Here is a 26,278-nt window from a genome sequence, read left to right on the forward strand (position 1 = left end):
CCTTTGTCAAATGAGATAAATAAAATGTAAATAAAAGATGAAAAACATTCAACAAGAATTGGTTGACTCTGCAAATCAAATACGAGAGAAATATAGAGCTTTAAAACGTGGCAAGTTTCTAGAGGCTGAAGAGAGGTTCCAAACATTCCAACCTTTAATAGAGCCATTACAAGAATTAAAAAAAATCACAGCTATTGGCAAAACAGAGAGGCCTCAAATGGAGATACTCCCAATGACTCCATCTAGAATATCAATGATACCAAGATTACAACCATTACAACCATTACAGCAATCCACTCCACAGAAATTAGATTTTGGTCTTTTAGCATCAGACTATTTAGGAAATTACCTCAGTAAAAGTAGTATGACAGACACTACATATGGTATTAGACGAGAAGCAAATAAATTTTTTATTGGAAATAAGGAAGTTGATATTGCCAATGATGATGTCACAGTTGCAAATAAAACCTACAAGGGGACAAAAGGCTTGTGGCAGTTGTTAACTTTAAAAGAACCTGAGGATTATACTCAGGTTGATTTGCAAAATTATAAAGAGATTTTGGAAGCCACAAATGGACATTTAAAGAGTTACAAAGATGGTGCACCAATTTCAAGTAATAGACATACTAAATATCTTAATATAATTAAACCTCTTTTTAAATCTGTTGGTGAAGGTTTGAGACAAGTGACTGGTAATAAAATAAACTATATTTATTGGGATGATCCTAATGAGCTTGTAGATAGGTTAAGACTTCTTTGGCTAAGTCGCCAAGCCGGTAACTCAGGAGTGGATAATGAAATAGATTCCATTATTGAGGAATTAAGAGAAAGTGGAATTATTTATTAAATAAAAATATGTTTATAGATAAATTTTATCGTTTATATAATCCATATAATAAGCCTACAGAACCCAGGGCTAGTAATGAACCTACTTTAAATTTACAAGACGATAGTTGGAATTGTTTAAACCGTAAAATTGGTAATGTTAAAGATGGGGAGTTTGTAGATGATGTATCAACTTTGGGTCAGACATTAACTAGAAAAGGTGATGTATTTTTACAAGGTAAAACTAAATATGAGTTTTTAGAATCTAAGAATAAAAATTGGAATGCTAAAAAACAAAAAATTACTAATGTGGAAAAGGGTGAAAGTTTAGATGATGTGCCCACTTTACAACAGACTTTAATACGAACAGATGGTGGTACATTTGTACAAGACAATAAAAATTATGAATTTTTAGAATCAGAGAATGGTGTTTGGAATGCTAAGAAACGGAAAATTACTAATGTAGAAAAGGGTGAAAGTTTAAATGATGTGCCCACTTTACAACAGACTTTAATACGAAAAGAAGATGGTAAATTTGTACAAGACGATAATAATTATGAATTTTTAGAATCAGAGAATGGTGTTTGGAATGCTAAGAAACAGAAACTTAGCAATTTGATAGAAGGTACAGATAGTAAGGATGCTGTGAATGTTTCACAAGTTCCAAAAATGGAAGCAGGCTATTGGGATTTTAATAATAAAAGGTTAGTACGTGTTAAACCTGCCGTTGATGACACTGACTGTGTTACAAAAGAACAGACTATAACTTTTGATAAAAAAGAAAAATGTTGGGATGCCAAAAAACAATATATAAGAAATCTGCCAATGGGGGAATATTTAGATGATATTTGTTTAATGTCACAAGCTATGTATTATGATGGATCAAAATTTGTATATGGAGGAAGAAAATTTAATTTGATGGAATACAATCCTGATTTATTAGTTGCCGACCCCACATCTTTGAGTGGATTTAAGTGTATAGATAATAGACCATATATACCAGAAAACTATGTATTTAAAAGAATGGAAGATAATCTATTGATTGGGGCTAATGGTAATATATTTACAGTACAAGGAAAGAGTGATGTTATAAAAAATGAATGAAATTGCATACGAACTTCATAAGCCTGCAAGAAAGAATTTCATTAGAAGGTCTTTTAAAGTATTAGGTATAAACGAAACTGTACAAATAGATTTAATTGATATGCAAAACTATGCTAGAGAGAATTCTGGCAATAAATATATTTTAACTTTAATAGATACATTTTCTAAAAAAGCTTATGCTGCTCCGCTAAAGAATAAGACGGGTTTGGTGGTTACAGAAGCCATTAAAACCATTCTACCAAAGGAGGTTAAAAACATTCAATCTGACAATGGAAAAGAATTTTTTAATCAATATTTTAGCAAACTAATGAAACAATTAAATATTAATCACTATCACACATTTTCTACAACTAAGGCTGCAATTGTGGAGAGGTTTCAGAGAACTTTAAAGAATTGGTTATATAGGGAATTTAGTGCTCAGGGGAGTTATAAATGGTTGGATTTACTTCCAAAGTTAATTCGAAAATATAATAATAAGGTGCATAGATCTATAGGAATGAAGCCTAACCAAGTGAATATTAAGAACAGTAAATATGTGCATGAGAGGTTGACTTCTAAAGTAGTGCAAGTTAAAAAGCCAAGATATAAGGTAGGTGATAGTGTGAGAATTTCCAAGTATAAACATGTTTTTAGTAAAGGATATACCCCGAATTGGACAGGGGAGCTATTTACAATAGCAGAAGTAAAGAATACAAAGCCTGTGACTTATATCTTGAAAGATGAAAATGGTAATATAATCAGGGGAGGCTTCTATACAGAGGAATTGTTAAAGACCAAATATAAAGACATGTATTTGATAGAAAAGGTTATTAGGAGAAAAGGTGATTTATTATATGTCAAATGGCTTGGGTTCCCAAGTAGCCAGAATTCATGGATTTCCACTAAGGATGTCCAAGGGAGTGCGCCATGAGCCGGGAGCGCGCCCGAGTTCGCGTACAAACCTCGCTCGATTTTGTGAATGGATGTGGATTTGAAATAGTAATAGTGTTATACAATGGTATTGAACATTTATATAGGCTTGTATAGGCCAAGAGCTGGATTTTTAAAAAAGTGGTCAAAAAAAGCTCACCATGTTATTCTTATGGGGAAAACGTGCCTAAAGTGATGTCTCTTTCTGGGTTCGCCACTACTCATCTAAGTTTTCAGATTATTTAATCAAAGCCATAGTAGTACAAATATTCTATGTACCAGTATTTTTAATTATGAATATGGGCATCATGTTTATTTCTTACACACAATGTGTTTGACAAATCGGTTAACTACTCTATTTACAACTCATGCACTTTTTTAAATAATACTAATTGTTTACAACATTGTGAGTTGTAGTCATCTAAGGCAGAGTAACTAATGGCGAGAATGTCACTCAGTCACCTCCATTTCTCTCCATTTGCCCACTCTTCTGTCGCGCGACTGAAAAACGACCCTTGTTTCTTTAAGAACGTAATTAATAGCATCCCACTAGCCCAGCCTCAAAATAACCTGACATCATTTATTTCCAAAACCCATGGCAGGTAATTAAACAGGATACGACACTCTTAACTGCTAAATTGTTACTCGTAATTACAATAAATTCCAATAAATTCAAGCTAAACGAGGGTAAGACACAAAAGATCGTGTGCACCTTAACTAGACATCCTCAGATTGAAACTAAAGTTAATCTGCTTGGTTTCACGATTGACCCCAAACTGACATGGTCTGAGCATATTGAAGTTGTATGCAGAAGGTTATCGAGAGTTGTGTGTCTGCTAAGAAAGCTGTCTAAGCTGGTAACACCACAATACCTACTGGTCGTCTATCACGCCCTCTTCCATAGCGTGCTAAGCTACGGCCTGCTGCTTTGGGGGCATGCGCCTAACTGCCATGAAGTTCTTCTAGAGCAAAAGAAGGCTATCAGGATAATAACGTTTAAAAAACGATTGGACCACTGCAAGCCTCTTTTTATAGAAACCAAAATCTTAACAGTTTACAGCCACTTTGTTCTCCTATAGTAGATAGGGTTGCCTGATTTTTTCTCCGGCGAATAAAAGTGACAGCGATGTTGGGAATGAGTATACGAGTGTGGGCAGGGGGGCGATTTGTCCTCGAGCGAGCGACGACGACTTGTGCAGGTTAAAACTGTATGTTAGTTTGTGTAGACTGTAGGCACTAAGCACTGTATATATAAGAAGAATGTAAGTATTGGTTAGCAGACAAGTAGAGGTTACAGCAGAGCTGTAATTACCAGCCCGCTGTTGCGAGTATAAGTGCGAGGTGAATGTTATGGCTGGCTGTACAAGTGATTGCAGTAGAAAGTGAATTCACTTTCAATTCGGCGCACTAGGTCATGAATGCAACTCAGCGCAACCTGTCTGACCTAGAGAGCTGACACTAAGTTAAGTAACGCTTGCGTAAAATACACATGTCTACATCTACATATAGTACTTAAGACTAAAAAAGGACTGAATAAACTAAATACGTATTCAGTGAGCAAATATCAAACATTTATTGTTTCCAAATTTTTATATTCGGAGAGTTCCCGCTCATCCCCAAGTATTGAACCCGATATGCCTTGCTCTCAGCGATTTCCTTCAGTTCATCTGAACTCAACGCCTCGCTGAACCGCTTCGGTAAGAATATACAGAAGTCGGCACTCTTTTCTGGCACATGGATGTCTAGGACGATGGACGCTCCGTATTTGGTGTTTACTGCCCTCCCTGCCACAATGGAGTAGCCCTCTTTGTTAGTAAGCGCCGAAACGTCGATCTTAGGGAGGTATGGTCCTTTCTCCAGGGTGTTGAGTTTTGCTGCTAGGGCCATGATTATGATCTATAAAAAAATATCCTGTTTTAAAAGTCGTACTAATAGTATGCCATATTATAGGCCGAGTACTGATATAATGAAAATTTATCGAGTTAACTAGCTTAGCATTAATAGACAATGCATAAACAACTGGAGCACTACAGCATAAATAGTACAATTGAAGATTGCTGCGTGAAACAAGTATGTCACAGCATATAACGCAAGGTGTAATATCATAGAAATATTAGCGCAACGGAGGGCAACTAGATACATATAAAACGTTTAACAGCTTAGTAATAACAGCTAAATGTATAGAAAAACCGTTGCACTTAGAATATACAAATATAACAAGTAAGGTTTGCAGATTGTAACAAGTATATCGCTGCATATATCGATTAGTAGAGCGTAATACCATACACATAGCAGTCTATCGTAGCGCAACTATATACATATTACAAATAGCTCTAAATAGCTAAATGTGTAGCAAAACTGTTACACTACAACATATGGATATATTGTAATCAATGTTATCCTGTATCATGTGTCAGGAATACCGTTTCATATAACAAGTAGTAGAAATATCAGTCAGTATAACATGTAGGCAGTACCAAGACAGTATAGCAAACGCAGCAGTGTAGAGAAAAACACATATTGGGACAGACAAAGGGGGGAAACGTTGAGTAAGTGGAGGGTATGAGAGTAATGCATCATTATGCATTAACGCAAAACAAATATCAGCACAGCAACAAATAAGAATATACAACTAGCACTCTTAGAAAATACAATTATGGAGCTATAGTAGTAGTAGAAAAGTGTAAGCTAAATAAGCATATACAAACTAAAAGATCATACAAGTAAGATTATTCTCACAGTTAATGCATAAGCACACGAGACATACCTGTTCGGTTGCGTGCAGAGAACTGTGCAGCCATGTACGCTTATGCCGCTTATAAGCAATCCTGGCTCCCCACAATCACTGACCTTACACAAACTGTATAAAAGCAGCCCATTGGCACTGCAAAGTTGTATTCGACTCCAGCTTGCATTGTGAGTAACTCGTGCACCTCGGCTAGTTTGTGCGTCTGGGGCAGTACGTGCATCAGTCGAAGTCGTCTACGCTTGTGTGATGCCAGAACATCTTCTCCATAGTTGTAAGTACAAACATATCGTAGTTTGCAATATAGTTGCTAGGATTTTAAAAAGACCATTAGATTTAAGCTTTTCCTATAACTCCTTGCTCTCCTTACCATAAGAGCAACGTTAAATAGCTAGACTCAAAACTTACAAAATTATTTACAATTATTTAATGTCAAATCTGAGTGTTGTAAAACGTGGTAATGCTCGTTAAATTAGAAATCTGAAGTGAAGTATGTAGCTAGAATATTAAAAGATGTCTAAAAATCTGTTTGATTAGAAATACGTTGATCTTTAAAAACCAATTATATATTCAATAAATAAATATAACTAAATAAACTTCTAATAGTACGATTAATATAGATTAATTATACAATCTCTGGCTATCGCATGATTATATGTTGAATATACACTTAATCAATACTATATACAATTTGAAATATTCTTCTCTCAAATAAATACAAACATTCTATTTCAAATGTCACCAAGAACTAGTTTGTGTAAAAAGAAATAAATAATCCGCTAGTGTGTGTTTGCATTTAATATTGTTCTTACTGGACAAATCATGACGCTAGCCAAGGGTTAAGGGTTCTTCCTTGTTCAAATAACTAGCTATTAAATATAAAGTACCCTAGTGACTAGGGATGTAGGTACATAAATAAAAGTCAATAAATATTTCTTTTAACTATATATCTATTAAAATATATATGTTCACTATTTAGTCTTTATTACTTAATAAATGATTTTTAACCTATATACCCTATAGAAAAAATTAAGAACACTTCTATACTACAATGTTTTGAAAGAAAACGTACTAAAAAAAAAACGAATTAATATCTATCAGAAAGAAAAATCATTAGGTATTATGAACTTAGCAAGCATGTAGGATTATTTTAGAAAAACTTGCATATACGCATTTTTTTTTGTCATAAGTTAAGCTAGCAAAATAAGAAAAATAAATAAATAAATCATGCTTATAAATGAGTGTAGATTTTGTCTTTAGAGCTGTAGCTTAGTATATGCATAGATTAAGCAACTTTAAAGCTCGTTCTTTGTGTCTAACTCTTGAGTGCTGTCTCTGTTTGCTAGTGCAGACACAACCATCTCTCTACCATGTGTAATTCTATGATTTCCGCATTATTGTTAGGCTAGATAACTAGTGAATGCATTATTGGCTATGAAAAAATCACTTTATTCGCATTAACAAAGTTTAAAATTATTAAATTGGCAAGAAAAAAAATTGTAAAGAAAAACACGAATGCTTAAAACTAAACTTTGTAACTTAAGTTTTGTTCGGTATTTCGATATTGTTAATATAAATTTTGTGTGATTATATTTTAAGCTTATATCACAAACGTTTTAAATATAACATATTGACACTAATCAAGTATGGATGGTGAATAAAGATATTTTGATTTTGATTTGACGATCTATGCAGTGGATAGAACAAACTAGCTTCAGTTGTTATATAATGATGAAAAATCTACTTAGGAAGGAGTATGCTTTATTTTTGGTATTGACGAAACTACTATATATGACAACTGACACTTTATTTTTACATTCACAGCGCTAGAAGTGAGCAGTCATTCCCCACGTGCCGTCTTGCAAAGTTCCGCTTAGATGTTAAACCTTCAATGAGCAGTCTAGCTGTGAAAACTTCTACAACAATGTAAGTAGAAAGCCCTATCAGTTTTATATCTTCTTGGTACTACGTTTAGTAAACTATTATTTGAGAGCTTACAACTTAATATAGTCGAATGTAAAGAGCCCCTTAATACCTCATATTGTCCTAGCAAAAACTACACTAAACCATGCAGCTATATAAGCAACATTCATTGTTGCAAGAAATCCACACAACTAAAGACAAAATGCGTGTAATATGAGCTTAAAGAATCTGAATTGTAAAATCTCATGCTGAACATGATAACATAGGCAATAAAACTTAAATTAAAATATTAAAATAGGTAAGTGCTAAAAATTAATGTATTTTTTCTAAAACTTAACGTAAACAATCTCAAACCAAATATAATAGAACTATAGCAGACCATGAGCAATGTACTTAATGTTTGAAATTAATGTTTTAGATGTATCTACAATGTGCCATCTGTCGAGAAGCCTACTTCCTTAGTGCATCCGCAAGGAGCCGTCACCAGCAAATGTGTTTGGCGTTGAACGACTACTTCACATCAGCAGTAGCGAGCAACAATGACAACAGACGAGAGACACACGAGGCAGCAATTCAGACACCTCCACAGCAAATTAAAGCAGTACCCAGTGGCAGTGGCTTGAAAAGAAAACTACCACCTCCAAAGGTGACTAAGCGTCCTGTGACTAGTGTATTGTCAAGTCCATCATCACATACAAGTTCAACAACAAGGCTGACGTGGTATTTAAAAAAAGGTCTTCAATCAGCCAAAGACTATGTCATAGAAAATAATGAAAACCTCTACAAGGACCTACCGCCATTTATTGAAGCTGCTAACGAAGTGGTGCTCGATATACTACAAGATGAGCTGCGTGTCACCAAATCCCTCAAGTACAACGTCGTACTGGAGGCCGTCTACTGCCATCCTGAAGGACATTGCGAACTTATGAACTTCAAGACCACGTCGAGGCTTATACACAGCGCCTGTGATGAGCTACAAGAGCTGCTGAAGAAGGACGCCAGCAAACTGCTTCGTGAGGAGTCTGAAGCGCAGGCGAAAGGCAGTGGATGGACTTTGCATGAGGTAAAGAGCCTCACACTTAGACTAAGCAAATTTTCATATGCATTGCCTGCTGGAAGTGGCTATCTGCCACTGCCCCCAAAAATTGCTAAAAGGAAATGCATTTTAAATGTAAAAAACAGCAATGATTGTTGTTTTATGTATTGTATATTAGCCAAAAGTCTACCTAATATACGTTATGACTCAGTGCTTACTGAGCATAGCTTTAGGGAGTGTGAAACACATTACAACTTTGATGGTATTTCATTTCCAACGCCCATTTCACAAATGAAAAAATTTGAAAAACAAAACATCAACACTAGCGTAAACATCTTCGAACTGGACGAAAATGCCCATATTACACCACTCAGGATAGTTGATGAGCAGCAAGACCATTTTGATCTCCTTCTCGTTAGAAATGATGAAGGAGAGGCTCATTTTACGTTAATATTGAATTTCACAAAGCTTATGCAGCCACAAATTACAAAAGGCAGCAACAAAATTACAATCTGTAAAAGGTGTAGCACCTTTAAAGAAAACAGGCGCTGTGTTCCGACACCTCAGCACTGGTTGAGTGAACATTTAATGCTCTGTGGAAAATCAAAACCAAGTGAAGTGATTTTGCCGGAGCAGCATAAAAGCAAACTTAGATTTGTAAGCTACGAGATGCAAATTGAAGTACCAATTGTAGTCACAGCTGACTTCGAATCAACACTATATCCAGTTCCTTCGACAGACAATGCCTATCAACGGCACGAGGCGAACTCGTTTGCTTATATCGTAGCAAGTAACCTTCCCAAAGAGCTGTTAGAGGAAGCTGAGATAAACACCTCACCCTACATACACAGATCGGAATCGGCTGCAAAAGAATTCCTTTTACAAATGCAGGAGCTAGCTGTAAAAGTGGAAAAGCTGTACACTAAAAATGTGAGTATGATTGCATTAAATGATGAACAACAGAAACAGCATGATGAAGCGACAAACTGCGAGCTGTGTGAAATAGCATTTGATGAGACATTGGTTCAGTCAAGGAAATGCCGGGACCACGACCATATAACAGGTCAGTTTCGTTATACCTTGTGCTCGTTGTGTAACACCCGCTGTCAACTTCCAAACTTCATACCAATATACTTTCACAACCTTTCTTCATACGACGAAGCATTCATTATTAAGAACTTGGCAGTATTACCCAACAGCGAAATAAAAGTGATCCCTAGTAATTCAGAAAGATTCATCAGTATATCGATAAAGATTGGGAGGATGTGGCTTAGGTTTTTGGATTCATTTCGCCTAATGGCGGACAGCCTTGCGAATCTCGCTTCGTATCTCACACCGTCGGAACTCGTAGAGTCATCCAAGCTTGTGCCAGAACAGCATATGGAGTTGATTCAAAGAAAAGGGATTTATCCCTATGATTATGTAAAAGACTTTGCTGTATTCAGTGAGGAAGCACTGCCACCACGTGAAAGCTTTTACAATGCCCTCAATGACTCGGAAGTTACGGATGCAGAATATCAACATGCCCAACACACTTGGAATACAATGAAAATGAAAAATTTTGGACAATACCATGATTTTTATCTGTTATTGGATGTTTGTCTTTTAATGGACATAATTCAATGCTTTCGCAAAAACTGTGTAGCCACCTATAACATTGACTGTTGTCATTCATTTACAGCGCCAGGTCTAGCATGGCAGAGTATGCTACGTATGACTGGTGTAACTTTGGAATTGTTGACAAACTATGACCATTTCTTAATGTTTGAAAGTGCGATTAGAGGCGGTTTGGTACAATGCTGCCACCGCTATGAAAAAGCCAACAACCCACTTTTAGAGAACAGCGAAGACTATGATCCAAACAAAGAAACCAAATATATGTTGTATTTGGACTGCATAAACTTGTATGGAAGCCAAATGAAAAAACACCTTCCAACTGGAAATTTTGAGTTTGTAAATGATGTTGATGATCTTAATTGGTCAAACTTACCTGAAGATTCGCCGTATGGACTTTTACTAGAATGTGATGTCACAGTGCCAGAGCACTTGCACGATCTAATGAACGACTTCCCCATTCTACCAGAACAAAAAGATGTGGATAATCAGGGAAAACTACTTGCTACGCTTGAAGATAAAAAACACTATATCGCTCACTATACAGTGTTCCAGCAGGCAGTCAAATTAGGCTTGAAAATTACAAAAGTTCACAGAGCGTTGCGATTCTCCCAGTCGCCGTGGATGGAAAAGTTCATCGACAAAAACACCACGTTAAGAGCTGAATCTACGAATGAGTTTTCCAAAAATTTCTACAAGTTTATGAATAATAGTGTGTTTGGAAAGACGTTAGAAAACGTGCGCAATCGTGTAGATATTAGAATAGTAACTTCTGATGAAGCGTTCCAGAAGCTGTCACGTCAAGCAAGATTTGTTGACAGAAGCATTATCGCTGATGGTGTGATCGCGGTACATTTAAGAAGACAAAAGGTAGTATTAAACAAGCCAGTCTATGTTGGTTCAGTAGTTCTCGACAAAGCAAAAGTTCATATGAACTGGTTTCATTATATGGTTATGAAGAAAAAACTAGCTCCGCCAGACTTTGAAGTGTATGTTAACTATTCTGATACTGATTCTCTATTATATACCATAATTACCAAGTTAAACCTAAATAATGAATTGAAGGAAAGATTGGGAGATGTACTGGATAGGTCATGCTATCCCAAGGAGCATGAGCTGTGGCTGGAAGGAGCGATTCCTCAAATAGGCACATTTAAGGATGAATGCAAAGGAAGACAGCTATTTGAGTACGTAGGATTGCGTTGTAAAATGTACTGCTACAGGTTCAACTCCAGCCAACAGACAACGGCAAAGAAAAAGTGTAAGGGAATAAGCAAACGCTATGTCGAAAACAAAATTTCATTTGATCACTACAAGAAGGCACTGTTTGAAGATAAACAGTACAGAGCGACATTTAACCAGATAAGAAGCAAGACATTTCAACTCACCTCTAGAACAGTTGATAAACTCTCTCTGTCAGCCAATGATAACAAACGCATAGTGTTGCAGGACAAAATTAGAACTTTGGCGTATGGGCATTATCGAGCTCGTCAAAATGACGATGGAGGATCGTCAGAATATGATTGTAGTCAGTCTTAGCTCGATGGTTGATCAGCACTCTTTAGGAGTAGTCAGAATGTTGTATTCATTGAGCATGGATGCCGTTGCCCGTACTATTCCATATGAAAAAGAATATGAAAGAATCGAGGATATCGAAATGTTTTCGATACTCCCTTCCCTCATGCACACAGAGTTGAGAAGCTCTATTAAACGGACTTGGATAAAAACTACAACAGTCAACAGAGATTTAATAAAAAGTTATGAGTTTAGAGATATCGACTTTATGCAAATTGATAGTTATCAGTTTGTCATGCTCATGAACCATCCTCTGGAGGAACCAGAGTTTTGGAGTCGAAATTACTATGGTAACAATTGTCATATAAATGTGGACTACTATGAAACAATACAAACAGAACGTCCTATGAAGTATTGTCGAGGCTGCTTTTTTAACCTTTTTACACTAAAAGACGATAATGATATTGATTATCAAAGTTATTGGCACGAAAAGGGGTTGGCATTTGTACATGTTGTACAGCATTTTGAAGTTAACTCTAACAGGCTAATTGATGCAGTGGTTAAACAAGAAAATAACTGGTGTGACTACTGTGTATTTCGACCATTGTTTACATTTCTAAACTACTTTGACTGTAGAGACAATAACAACATGTTACATGATAGTGATGAAGACAGCCCCGCATCTCCAGTGACAATGTTTAACCGTACAGAACTTTATGATCCGTATAGAGAGTGACATACGCTAGTCCAGCATATTTGAACAATGAGGCTGTTGGTCAAGTTTTGTTTTTTTTTAACCATACAATTACACGTTTACTGTGTTTGTTTTTTGCGTTTCTGTTTATATATTATGTTTTATTGTAAACCCTAGCTATTGTAAAATAATTTGATGAACTCATGCCTTTTTGTTGTCTATACTCTATAAGAGTTGTTATCTACTTGAGAACTGAATTCTAGTAGTATATAGCTAAAATATAACTTAATAACATGATATAACAAAGTAAGATAATGCTTAGCATTATGATATTTAACACATGTATATTATTGTGCACATTTCATGAATATTTTGTAATGTACTAACAACCTTTTTCTATCTATATTTGTTTTACTATTACATGTTTACTAATCTTAACACATATATGTAACGCTAGAGTTGTATATAATAAACACATCTAAAATGTTTATGGTTATCTGTTATGTTGGTGTTATCTATATAGCATTTATCTTTCAAATAAACTTATGTTAAACTTGACTACTTTGTTTGTTGCTAAACCCATTATTTAAAAGTTTTCCAAACACCCTCTGAAAAATTACTTTAAAAAGTATTATTGCTATGTATGCTAAGAAAAGTAAAGTCAATCCTCTACTGTGTTGTTGCTAGCTTAGCTGAAGGAAAGGGTAAAAAAATAAAGAAAATCAAAGTTTGTAATACAAATATATTACCATAAGATACATTGAATACAGCAATTTTCTCTTTACCATTTTGACAAGTATTTTAAGTTCTCCATCACAGCTTCGGTAATGTTTGCTGCACAAAAGCGGCGTACCTCACTGTCTATCCACGGCATCATTGATGTCCTGAGTGCAGTCCGTTCATACCAAAAATCTTGAGTCTCTGCAGGCAACCTCCTTTCATTCAAGTCAGAAAGTAAACGTGGCAAATCACTTGTAATGTGTCGAACGAGTTGTTTATCCAAAGTCATTGAAGTCAAGTCATTTGTAGTGTTTGAAGAAAGCAAGGCCATTACCTTATAGTGTTTGGTAAAATATCGTGTGTAACGAGAGATCAGAAACTGCACAGTTGGGTTTATTTCAAGTAGGATATTAAAGTAGCTTTCAAGGGATGGGAACAAGCGTTTTAAAGAAATCCATCCATCATTTTGTAGAACCACTCTGGGAGTCTGTCGAATAATATCAGATTCACTAGAAGCTCTCGAAAGCGTAACAGAATTCAAATTGTGATTAACTGGCTTATTTCTCAGACGATAGTTACAAAATGATACTAATCCATTTGGTCTGGGTTCCAATATGACTGTATGTAGATAGAATGGATTGAATGGAGTTTCATTGGAGTAAAAGTTGTTGACAGAGTGGTGAACTGTAGAGCTTTGCAGACTTAAAAGATCTTCAAATGTCAATTCAATTGAGGTTTCATTATTCACTAAACAAATAGAAGGAGAAAAGTCTTTAATAGAATCAAGACCAACAACCGCATGAGCCTGGCTTGCAACTTTGTAAATCTGTCTGAGTAAAAGACGTGGTTCCCATGAGTTAGACTGCTGGTTAGAACGCACAGCTGCTTTGTGTGAACTATGAGAGTGACTCACCACAGATGTTGTCATCACAGGTGTTGAAGTAGACGTCGAAGAAGAACACACGTATGACACTGGAGGTGAAGTCGATAGTGTGGTCGGCGACGTAGATAGCTTAGGTGCTGATGTATTTGATAATAGTTGTTGCGAACGTTGAGGTGGTGGTGGTGGTGGCGGCGGCGGTGGTGGCAGTTGTGATGACAGTGATGGCAAAATCGAGGCATGAAGTTTTTCTTGATGACCTTTCTGACGAAAAACCTGGCTCGACCTGGCGCGTGTGCCAGATTTTGCCGAATTGGAGTGGGCTGGTATTTTCTGTTGTACGATTGACGGCTGTTCCGGTCGATACTCTTCCACTTCCTTTGAATCGTAATCCTCATCCTCTTCCACTGCATTACCATTTTCACTGCAAACTGTTGAACACTCGCGGGTATAGTAATTCGCTTGGATCGCACTTGCACCCGCTGTTGTGTGTACAGAATCAGATACGTCTTGTAGAGTCTCACCAGTTAGAGATGCAAGAAGCTGGTCAATGTCCATAGTATTTACATCGGAGTATATTACGTTATGCACTGGGGGTATAGGAGGAGCTTTAGTACGTTTGCGTTTCACTCGCGATAGATCTTTACGTGGAACTGGTGCTGACCGCTTCACTGACGCGTTCATACTGACTGAACCAGCAAACCAGTTCTAGGTTTTATATGCAGTGTATTTGCAGGTCTGGACAGGTCTTAGTACGATCATTGACCTTACGAGGCGGATGCTGAGCGCCAAGGACAAATCCATTGAACCTCTTGGATCTCTTTCTTTTTTGCGATTACATAACGTTGTTGTATAAAGAAGGCTTTGACAACAAATCTAGACAGGTTTCCATTTATTTATACATGCTAGAAATTTTAAGAGATAGATAATCCTGTTGTCGTAAGTAATGCAGTGAGCTTTCTATCAATAGTTGCAAAAAATTTTAAAGTTTCGGCATCTGATTTATCCAACGTGTTTAGCCTTTCATCAATGGTCCTTAATAATTTTGATGTTTTCTCATCTGATTCCTGCAGCTTCTTTACCTCTTCATCTAAGGATACTAGCGATTTAGATTGTTTCCCGTCTGAATCATGTAGCTTCTTGAATCTTTTATCCAAAGACATCAATGATGTAGAAACTTTCTCATCCGAGTCTTGTAGCTTATTGAGCTTATCACCCAAAGATACTAAAGATGCAGACGTTTTCTCATCTGATTCAAACAGCTTTTTGACATTTCTATCCAAAGATAACAAATGTGTAGACGTTTTCTCATCCGAGTCTTTCAGCTTCTTGAGCTTATCATCCAAAGATAATAAAGATGCAGACGTTTTCTCGTCTGATTCAACTAGCATTATTAGTTTGTTATCCAAGGAAGCAATTAATTGTGATGATTTTCCATCTGATTCTTCTAAGTTGTTTAGTCTATCGTGATAGGATAACTGATTCTCCTTTATGTCTTTTAGCTCGGTCTTGATAGAACCCTCTATGGAGACTATTGATTGTTTTACATCCTTAACTGCTTGCTGGGCCTCTTTGAGGCTAACAACAAAGGTCTTTAACTTTCCTTCCACCTCATTCAAATCGTCTTTGTTCACATAGAAACGATTTAAATAGCCTTTAGACACCTTTTGTCGTGATACGTCAGGTTCCACTGCAGCTCTAAACCTCTTTGATCCATCTTCACTTATCACATATGCATCATCTTCGTCATCAGATAAGTGATGCTTCTGTTCTTGATACAAAGCATGTCCAAACTTATCTATAATGTGTCTTCTAATCATAGCTTGTACAATATATGTTTACAATAACAAGATCTAATCCAGAATGATGGGAGAAACAGGTTAATATACTATTTAAGCCCACGAGTTGTAGCGTGAGGGAAACCCAAGCCATTTGACATAAATCTTGTTTCCTTTGCGCTTTATAACCTTTTCAACCAAATACGTATCTGGGTAATTTGTCTTTTGTAATTCTGGTTCGTAAAATGCCCCTTTGATAATGTCCCCTTCTTCATCTTGCAGGTAGTACACTGGTGGGACAGATTTTCGCACTCGTATGATTTTAAATAATTCAGTACTCCAGTTTGGGGTGTAACCTTTTTCAAACAAAGTTTTATACTTAGAAACCCTGACTTTATCATTGACTCTTAGCTTTGGAATCCCTTGTACCTTGTTTTGATTTAATTTCCTCACCAATGCCCTCTCGTGAAACGATGTAACATCTCGTGGTCTCATGCCTGTTGTCCGATGTAGCCTTGAATTGTACATGGAAATTAAACGAGGAAGCATGTCTAGCCACCTATAATCTCCCTGTACAGCAAATTCCTTATACATCCAATTTTTAATCGTTTTATTCAGCCTTTCTACCACAGAGGCCTTCAAATGGGTGAATGTACTGAAATGATTTATCGCAAAACGTTGCATTAAGGATTTAAATTCTTTATTATAAAAATCTGTACCAAGATCACTTTGAATGTTTTGTGGTATTCTTCCGCTATTTTTCAAAACATTTTCCATAGCTGAGGCCACTGTCTTCCCTTTTTTGTTGTCTAAAGGAACCGCCCATGCATACTTTGAAAGAACATCAATTATCATTAGGATATACTTTTTCCCTTTATTCGCTTTTGAGTAAGGTATCATTTCTATCAAGTCGACTTGCCACAAATCGTCAATACCTCGAACAAAAACCTTTCTTCTGACAAAGTTTTTCCTAGCTGGTTTGTGTAACTCATTAACAATACCTCTCTTGGCAGCATCTGCTTGACTTGACATTGTCTTCTTTCTTTTATTCATAATGCCTTTATTACCTATGAACACTTAAGCGATAATTCCGTTTAGTTGAAGCAACTCTATAATATAGTCTATTTCTTCGCTATGAGCGTTGTGACCGGCTTCTTGTGACAAAACCAAGGTTTTAAGTCGCTTCACCAGTAAATTCACATCAGATGTGTACCTGTCCACGTTTTCAACAGTTATACCACTTCCACTAGCGTGTTCCGGTGTTGTAACGGTCATGCCTTGCTTTGGTGGAAAAAGTACCGATATTACGCTTAAGTACTTTTTGCCCCTATTTGCATTTACCGGTTTTTCAGCAGAATACATCTGTCGGTGTGCATTGGTGTCTTGAAGGATCTTTTTATACACTTTCAAATCCTGCCTTTCTACTATATCCTTATCGGGAACCTGCATGAATAGTAATTCAAGGAGTCCTGGAGTTGTTTCAAAGCTGTGATTCCTTACCTGTATCTTTGAATTTGTAATTTTTATTCTAGAATCACCAATTGTCATGTTACCCCTTCCATCAAGTCGAACACCATAAGTCGTGTCCATTTTATCTTTCGTTAGAGGATTAGAAAGCTTTTTTAAATACATATCCAGCTGATTGGGTTTAATGGTTTGAGTAGACACATCTAAGGACTTATTGAAGTCATCCTCCTTTTCTTCGTCTTGTACAAAAGTTCTATCCATAGTTGTACTCTGATCATCTTTTTTAACCACAAAGTCTAGTTCTTCTTTTTTAACAGGTTTATAATAGTACTGCTGTTCCTTCAAACGTCTCTCTACTGTCTCTTGCAGGGGTTTGACTATGGGTTTAGCTTGCACTTCTAACAACCTCTCAACATAATCAGCATTATGCTTCAATTGTTGAAACTTTTTACGCACAGCATTTGTTAGTCTAAGTAGTTCATTTTTTACTATATGTTCGTGCTTGTTAGCACTGTCTTGGTTCCGCTCCTTCAAGTTTGGTATTGGATATTTCTTCACTATACGTCGGATTACTCGTTTTGCTCTTAGCTTTCTTTTCTTGGGAGCTCTAAGAGCCATCGGAGCACTGCCATACTTCTCCATCCTCTCACTGTCACTCTGATTAACGTTTAGTGTATTGATGCTGAAAGGAGCCCTTTATATATCGACTATATAGGTATCAAGACCTAAACGGTAACGACCTTTGTTGATTTCAGAATCTTTATCTATGGTTACAAATCCATACTTGTGTTTGTTCCAACAGGTGTGACACAAAGACTTAAATTGATCAAAAGTCATATCGCTATTAACATGATCATTGTATACATGTCTTAGATTTAAGTCATCCTGTTTGAAAAGAATTATTAAATTGGCGTTATCTCTAAGGAGATGTTTAGGGAGCCGCGTGTACGTCTGGATCAAGTAGAACGTATCTACATCTCTATGTCTTCCCATGCTGAAGTATGCTTTCATATTGTCTTGTTTATCACAGGCCACGTCATCAAATATCATAATTGAGTCCTTTTTAGCTTCATCAGGATTGGGAACATCTTCACTGTTAGTAAATGAAAAATAACCAATATATGACAGGTTTTGCATTATTTGTTCAAGCATCTTGTATTTAGGTTGCAGCAATGATTTACTAAACACATATACATTAGCATACTTTAATCCCTTTGGTTCAGTCAAAAGGCTAAACATCAAATTTGTTTTTCCACAGTTAGATGGACCACAAATGATGCCTCGAATGGATTGAGGAAGGAGTTCACTATGTTTTTTCACTTCTTTAGATTTAATTCCATCCGAAGTGGATTGAATGAGTTTTTCCACAGCGTTGTCCACAACAAAGGTGTCACGGTGCTTTTTAAATTTCATCTTCTCACACTGGGGGACAAAAGTGAAATGAAGAATCGTATATAAGGTGTTCATATTTGTAAGACCTGCTCAGTATGCGTAGGATCACTAGAGGATGTGGTCTGCTTAATCGTGCTATAAACTCTCTTCCGCTAGAACTTCACCTGCCTGGAGGATACCAATTTTGTGGACCTGGTACAAGATTGAAGGAAAGGTTGGAAAGGAAGGATCAGGGAATCAACCTATTGGATCAAGCTTGTAAACAACACGATATTGCCTACAGTAAGAGCAAAGATCTTTCATCTCGACACACTGCTGACAGAGTATTAGCAAACGAGGCGTGGGCAAGGTTCAAAACAAAAGGTGTTCCTATTGGTGAGAGGCTCGCTTCCTGGGCTGTTGCAAGCGCAATGAACGCGAAATTGAAGCTTGGTGCCGGAACAACCGAAGGCAGGAGGAGGAGGAGACGGCAGACTAGGCGAAGAAATCGAGGGAGGTTAGGTAGGGGATCGTTAGCCAAAGGAGGCACAGCAAGAGGTGGAAGTGCGCTAAAACGAAAAAGAAAAGGCACCACTAGAAAGTGCAGCAGAAGACTTAACCTTTTACTTTTTCCGATGTATTACGACAAGCAAGGACGGCTGTGCGGGGATCAGGAATGCATCTTGTTGGCAGAGGTGGAATATTAAACAGAGGGAGTAGAAAACACATAACAAAGGCAGCATCATCAGCGTTGAACGCCATCAGATCTATGAAGAGAGGGAGGCGTAGTGCGTTCAGTCATTTACGACGTAGATCACGGATTCTATCACTTCCCAAGTCAGGAGGTGTGCTACCATTGCTGCCAATCTTTGCAGGGCTTAGTGCATTGGGAAGTCTGACAGGTGGGGCTGCTGGTGTGGCCAAAGCAGTGCTTGAAGCTAGAGATGCCAAGAAACGGCTGAGCGAGATGCAAAGACATAACGAAACTATAGAGGCAGTAGCTTTGCGACATGGCAAGGGCCTGTACTTTAGACCATATAAGAAGGGACTTGGTATTTACATGGCACCTTATCAGAAGCAGCCAAAAAACTTATAGATATTTTGCCCAGAAGGGCAATGTATGATTTTGAGTTAACACGTTGGGCCAAGAAGCTTAAAATCCCCCATTTTAGAGGAGTGTTTATGCGTGACAACCTTCCTAAAAGTCCATGGAGGAACGAGTCTGCAATAGTCAACTTGGACAATACCAATGGTAGTGGTACTCATTGGGTATGCTACAAAAAGAGTGGAGACTACGTGAGGTACTTTGACAGCTACGGGGATTTGATACCTCCACTGGAACTTCAGAAGTATTTAAATGGGAAATACGTATCTTACAACCGAACCGCTTATCAGGATGTCAACACTTACTCTGAGATCTGTGGGCATCTGTGTTTGTATTTTTTAACCTCAATCTAAATGATATTACAGTGTACACATATATATATTTGTTGTTATCATTTCCACCCTTTAGTCATGTCTCAGACGTTCATGCTTTCAGGTAGAACTTCTACTCTTTCAGTAGACTACTTTCCTCCCATCGAACTTAAAGGTGGTTATGATTATGAAGTTGGTTTGCTTAGCTTCGAGTCTTATAACTCCATACCAAATGTCGACGAAACAAACAACCAGTTTCATTTTGATAATGGAAAGATTATTAAAATACCTACTGGTACATATGAAGTAATGGATATTGAACGTTTCATACAGGATAAGCTAAAGATGTTGGCTACACAGGAAAAGAAGTACTTTTTTCGCTTGGGAACAAACAACAATACATTGCAAACTACTCTGAAATGTAACGCTCAGGTGGATTTCTCTCAACCCAACTCTATTGGCAGCCTCCTGGGTTTCGATTCTGAGGTCATAGGACCTGGAAATGAGCACTACTCGAAGAATGTTGTGGATATTTTTAAGACAAACACGATTAGAGTTGAATGCAGCATAGCGGGCGGGTCTTTCGTTAATAATAAGCAAAGTCATACAATCCATCAGTTTTTCCCAGCAGTACCACCAGGATATAAGCTTGTTGAAATACCCAGTACAATCATTTACCTTCCAATCACCACGAGGGCAATAAGTAACATAACACTACAGATTGTAGACCAGGACGATAGGTTGGTGAATTTTAGAGGAGAACGTATTACAGTGTGTTTACACTTGAGGAAGGTCCCTAGTTGAACAGGTAGTAGGAGATGGGTTACTTATATTTTTCAAACTGTTTATCAAGACCAAGAATATCAAAGGGTCATATAGACAGAGTCAAGAAAACCCATAACTCCGACGACTATTTATTGGGTGCACACTCAACAGTACCAAGCAGTGTTTGTTTGTCACCCAAGCGACTAACACACACAAACCGAAGGTTTTTACGCTCCTTGGGCTATAAAATACTTCAATAATGGATGTACTGGATATTTTTAGTAGTGTCCCATTTGATGACACTATTTCTCACATGGAATTTCACACTCATTTCCCTTACTCTTCTACCACACTAGACAACAATGACGAGATAAGAATACCAATTCAACAACAAGATATATGCATTGTGCCTTCTATGAGTTATTTGTATGTTGAGGGAAAGCTATTGAAGTCAGACAATACAGCAACTACAAAAACAAAGTTCACTCCAAACGCATTTGCATTTTTGTTTGACGAGATACGGTATGAAATTAATGGAGTTGAAATAGATCGCATTAGGAACCCAGGTATAACTTCTACAATGAAAGGATTTGCTTCTATTGGAGAGAACTCTTTAAGAAGTTTAGGGAACTCTGGCTGGCCAACCGAGGTGAATAAGTTGTCTTCCACTTTGGAAAGTCATGTGACTGACACTGATGGAAATTTTAGTTTTTGCATACCGCTAAGTAGGCTTCTGGGGTTCGCAGAAGATTATAGAAAGGTTATTGTCAACTGCCGTCATGAGCTTGTTCTACTGAGGTCGGCCGGGGACAAAAATGCAGTTTTGTGGACCTCAAGTGGTGCTACTGACACAACTCCTGAAGATATTAAAGTTAAACTAGAGAAACTATGGTGGAGGGTTCCCTACGTTTCTTTGAGTGATAGACAAAGAATTGCATTGCTTAGACATTTGGAAAGGGGAACGAGTGTTCCTGTAGAGTATCGAAGCTGGGAACTCTATGAGTATCCCTCTTTGCCACAATCAAACAAGCAATCTTGGTCAGTAAAGACGGCATCACAGCTAGAGAAGCCAAGATACGTCATAGTGGCTTTCCAGGAGAATCGCAAAAACAATATGAAAAAGTCTGCCGCATGCTTTGATCACTGCAAGATATCAAACATAAAACTTCATTTAAACTCTATTAACTATCCTTATGATGATTTAAAACTAGACATTGCAAAGAACCACTACGCTATACTCTACGACATGTATACCCGTTTTCAGGAGTCGTATTACAATGTTCCATCACAACCACTTTTGGACGTTAAAAATTTCATTTCTTATGCACCACTAATCGTAATTGACTGTTCTAAGCAAAACGAATCCCTTAGGTCAGCCCCTGTTGATATTCGTTTAGAATTTGAGGCCAGCGAAGCTTTCCCTCCAGGGACTGCTGCTTATTGTTTGATAATTCACGACAAGTCATTCAGCTATGAGCCAGCCACTAACCTGGTTCATCGGATAATGTGATTCATGCAGAAAGTGTTGGAATTTGGGGTGGGGATAGGCTATAAAGCCCGCTCTTGTCGGTTTGGTTTCTCAGTCTCAACTTGAATTTCGTTGGAGTTAGAACTTTCAGTCATGATTAAACAGGCCATCATAGATTTTAGTGCTTTTATCGGAGAGGATAAGACAGTGGTTATCAAGGAATTGAGCATATTGGACTTGGATTCAAGATGTGTACAACATTGGATTTTCTCACCACCTAAGGATGGATCCAGATCTACTTTTCCAAGCACACAACATGATTGCGGAGGGTGGCACAGTTCACAGTTTGACAATCATAACAGGTGGTTGAGTAAACACTATCACGGCCTCGGATTCGGAACAGGAAACGTTGAATATAGCTCTCTCACGTCATCTCTGAGAGACATTTGCTGCAATGTAAACCTATTGTATGCTGCTTCAACTGAAAAGGCAAAGGTTTTGGAAAAGTTGCTAGAGAACAGAAGAGTTGTGTTCAGTCTTGAGCTACTTGGAGGCCCCCCTCTATCAAGCGATTTTCTACTACTTCCTCCCATTGAAGAACTATCCAAACAAAAGAATCAGTGTTTGTTTCATCATTTACATGCTCCAGGATTTTATTGTTCACAAACCAATGTACACAAACTGGCTGATTGGTGTTTGAAAAACCCAGCTATGCTAGACATGAACAACCCTGAAGTGAGAGTAAAGACCTTTGACGAATGGAAACTTAAAACTCCTTCTGCTAAGCAGCTTGCCGATGAAGGCTTTGTCAAAATGGCTGCTATGAAGGACACCACTAAATGCGTTTATTGTGGAGTTAATCTTTTCAAGTGGGAAGAAGGTGATGACGCAATAGAAGATCATCGCTACAACTCACCGTTTTGCTCCTATCTTCGCTTCAAGGAACAGACAACAGACAAGGGCAGCACCAAGAATATAGTCTACTGCGAGGACGGATCAGATACATTGGGCCAGGATGTCACTGGGAGATATACATTGTCTCTGGAAGTCACTCATGATGATCTTCTAAATATGTGTAAGGCTTGAAATGTATTCAACTTCATATTTTGAATAAACAAATCTTTATTATTTACCAATGTTGTTTTTTACTAAGCTTAACCTATATATAAACTTACCATCTTTCATTATCATCCAGATACACAGCTACTCTTATTGACTTAAGTCATAACAAGTTGCTCATGTCTCAGTTTTACAAATGTGAAAAGGTAGTTACCTTTTCTAATCCCATGAAGACAACTTTTTACTTTGCTGATAATGAAGACAGGCGCTGTACCGGCTCCATCGACAAGGAACGGTTTAAACTAAGAATTCTTCAGGTTGGAACAATTTTGCAAGACTCACTTTTATCCAAAGTATTACACATTAACACATGCCAGTTTAGTGATCACTCCAATTGTTTTATAAAATTAAATAAACTTACTACTTAATTTAACAAAGACTCATAATTTCATATCCTAGCTTTCATACACCATAAGTCTTTACCAGCAAGCACTCTGCTGGAACTAACATACAGTTTTAACCTGCACAAGTCGTCGTCGCTCGCTCGAGGACAAATCGCCCCCCCTGCCCACACTCGTATACTCATTCCCAACATCGCTGTCACTTTTATTCGCCGGAGAAAAAATCAGGCAACCCTATCTACTTCCTATGTGCATCATATGTAAAAAACAATATTCAAAATTTTCCGACCAGAAATACAGTCCATATGTACAGAACAAGACATAATCAGGAAATAGACCTTCCCTTTTGCAGGCTCTCTAAAACTAAAAATGCTTTCCCGACCATAGCGCTCAAGATTTACAACAATTTGCCCCAAGAAATCAAGAACCTTGAAACAAGGAAGTTTGACAAAGTGTTGAAGGCATGGCTAGTAGAAAGGCCACTCTATAGCCTGGATGAGTTTTTTAAAAACTAAACCGAAACTAAATTGAGGCTACATCCACCGCCATAAGTTACGTGTACATATATGTAAATAGTAAGATACAAGCGTATCAGTCAGTATTTTATTTTATTTTTATTAATTCAAGTGACACAACCTATCCGGCATTGCTGGTCTTGGTGAAGAAGAAGGTAATAAGGTAATAAGGTAATAAGGTAATATGAATTATCAAGTTTTGTTTACGTTTTGGCACATCTTAAGATTTGTAATAATCATAGAAAATTTTCTGTTAAATGGATTTTTACATAGAATACTCAAACATAGTTATTTGTGTAACTAGTGGTGAAAGTGGCACTTTGCTGCACACGAGAGCAATGTTTACGCACGAGCCGCAGGCGAGTGTGGAATGATCTCGAGTGCAGCAAAGGCCTTTTTCACTCGTGTTACACATTATATTTTTCCTACAGTCACTATAAAGCATATAAATAATTAGTCTTTCAAACACTATGCAACACGTTTTTAGGTTCAGCTGGCAACACAAATGGTGCCCTAGAGAAAGTAGTACCCGCGGTCCATATCACTCCGCTATTTTTCCTCGGCAAGAAATGTGCTCCGCGTTTTGATAATATAGTTCCGTATGTTTTTGTAATTTGAAGTGGTTTCCGCGCCTAAAAAAAAATGCTTAAAACGTATTTTCTTGTTTATTAAGATCGTAGGAAGGTTTTAAAAAACGTTTAAAAGAAAAGTCCAGAAAGTCCAGAAATACCGAAACTATAAACACGAAATGACAGGTTAAATCGTAGTTATAATAGTCAATCAGCTGCTCATAGTATAATTATCTTTAAGTGTTGCCAACCTATTTCCAAGCGTACACGGATTACGTGCATAATGGAACCACGCTGTTTTGTGTTGTTTCGTTGGAATCCTGATGTGCGGCAAAGTATAAACCGTACGGCAAAGTATAAACCGTACGGCAAAGTATAATTCGTACGGCAAAGTATAAACCGTACGGCAAAGTATAAACCGTACGGCAAAGTATAAATATGCAGCAATTAGCAGCTTTCTGTACTATAAACAGTACAGGGAAGCCAACTTTGTTGGGTGACTGTAGGAAAAAGTTATTACTAAAATTGAACTATCCCATGTTAAGCGCAAATATATGTTTTTTGCATTTTGTAGCAACTCAAAAAGTAATAATTCAGATTGGCAATGGTATGAATGGAGGTAATTACTCTAATAATACATTAAAAATGAGCCTTTATATTTGTGTTGTCTATTTTTTTAGGTAAGGAACATTATCTCTATGTCTTTTCATACAATGTCAATAATCTTTTGTACAAACTACCCATCCCAATAGTTAGGGGTATCTAATAGTTAAATCACGATAAGTATAGCAATCAATTATGATGAATTTAATATTTCTAACGCATCACTAAGGGAAACTGCTGTTTATGATCCATTTGGATATCACGAAGAGTTGATTGACTTAGTGCTTTTGATGACATCACGTATAAAATTGGATTTAGAAGACGATGTAAAGTTTACACCTGATGAGATGGAGTTTGATCTTCACGTTGTAAACCGACTGGAGATTGATTACAAGACGTTCGCGCTTTGTTCAAGCAACGAACATCCCGAAATACTCATCAGGTTTTATTGCAAAATACTCAAATTACTGTTGCATACATGTATCAAATGTTGTTGAAACTTATTCTCTTGTATTATTCAATCCGTCAAATAAAGGACAGGATTAGCTAAATAAAGCTCTGTGATCACAATGATGGAATGCGACTCAAGCCCACATATGTGACATGAACACATTGTAGAGTACAACTCAATCATTGGGAATAAATCACACACAGCACCATTCATTCACCATATTATTTATCGTTCGGGGATATTGCCATTAGTTTAAACTGAATATGAAATACTGGTGTTTGAAGTAAGAAAAAAATATAAAGCTAACAAGATAATCCAACGTGATAATACTATCCTGTTCGTGCATCATGATTACAATACTGTGGTTCATTTTTAAGGTAATAAATCATATACATCTATATATATAATTCCGTAAGTCAAATTTTTGTAAAGAAATTGTGATTGACTCG

The 26,278-nt window shown here is 37.1% G+C and overlaps 3 protein-coding genes across 3 annotated transcripts; 2 read left to right on the forward strand and 1 right to left on the reverse strand.

The window, feature by feature from the left end:
• Positions 1-4,397: 4,397 nt before the first annotated feature.
• Positions 4,398-5,612, reverse strand: LOC129003999 (uncharacterized). Its single transcript, XM_054432367.1, has 2 exons — positions 5,606-5,612; positions 4,398-4,734 (listed from the first exon to the last, which is right to left on the reverse strand). Exon 2 carries the CDS (start codon positions 4,723-4,725, stop codon positions 4,411-4,413), a length of 315 nt encoding a protein of 104 aa, XP_054288342.1. The 5' UTR covers positions 4,726-4,734; positions 5,606-5,612; the 3' UTR covers positions 4,398-4,410.
• A 2,820-nt stretch (positions 5,613-8,432) lies between these two features.
• LOC129003535 (uncharacterized) lies at positions 8,433-11,696 on the forward strand. Its single transcript, XM_054431831.1, has one exon. It carries the CDS (start codon positions 8,433-8,435, stop codon positions 11,694-11,696), a length of 3,264 nt encoding a protein of 1,087 aa, XP_054287806.1.
• A 9,326-nt stretch (positions 11,697-21,022) lies between these two features.
• LOC129003536 (uncharacterized) lies at positions 21,023-22,273 on the forward strand. Its single transcript, XM_054431832.1, has one exon. The coding sequence runs from the start codon at positions 21,023-21,025 to the stop codon at positions 22,271-22,273; it is 1,251 nt and encodes a 416-aa protein (XP_054287807.1).
• The last annotated feature ends 4,005 nt before the right edge of the window (positions 22,274-26,278 follow it).

This window comes from Macrosteles quadrilineatus, unplaced genomic scaffold (genome assembly GCF_028750875.1).
Source record: "Macrosteles quadrilineatus isolate MER2022 unplaced genomic scaffold, UCM_ALF_1.0 Scaffold_9__3_contigs__length_116548681, whole genome shotgun sequence".
NCBI lineage: Eukaryota > Metazoa > Arthropoda > Insecta > Hemiptera > Cicadellidae > Macrosteles > Macrosteles quadrilineatus.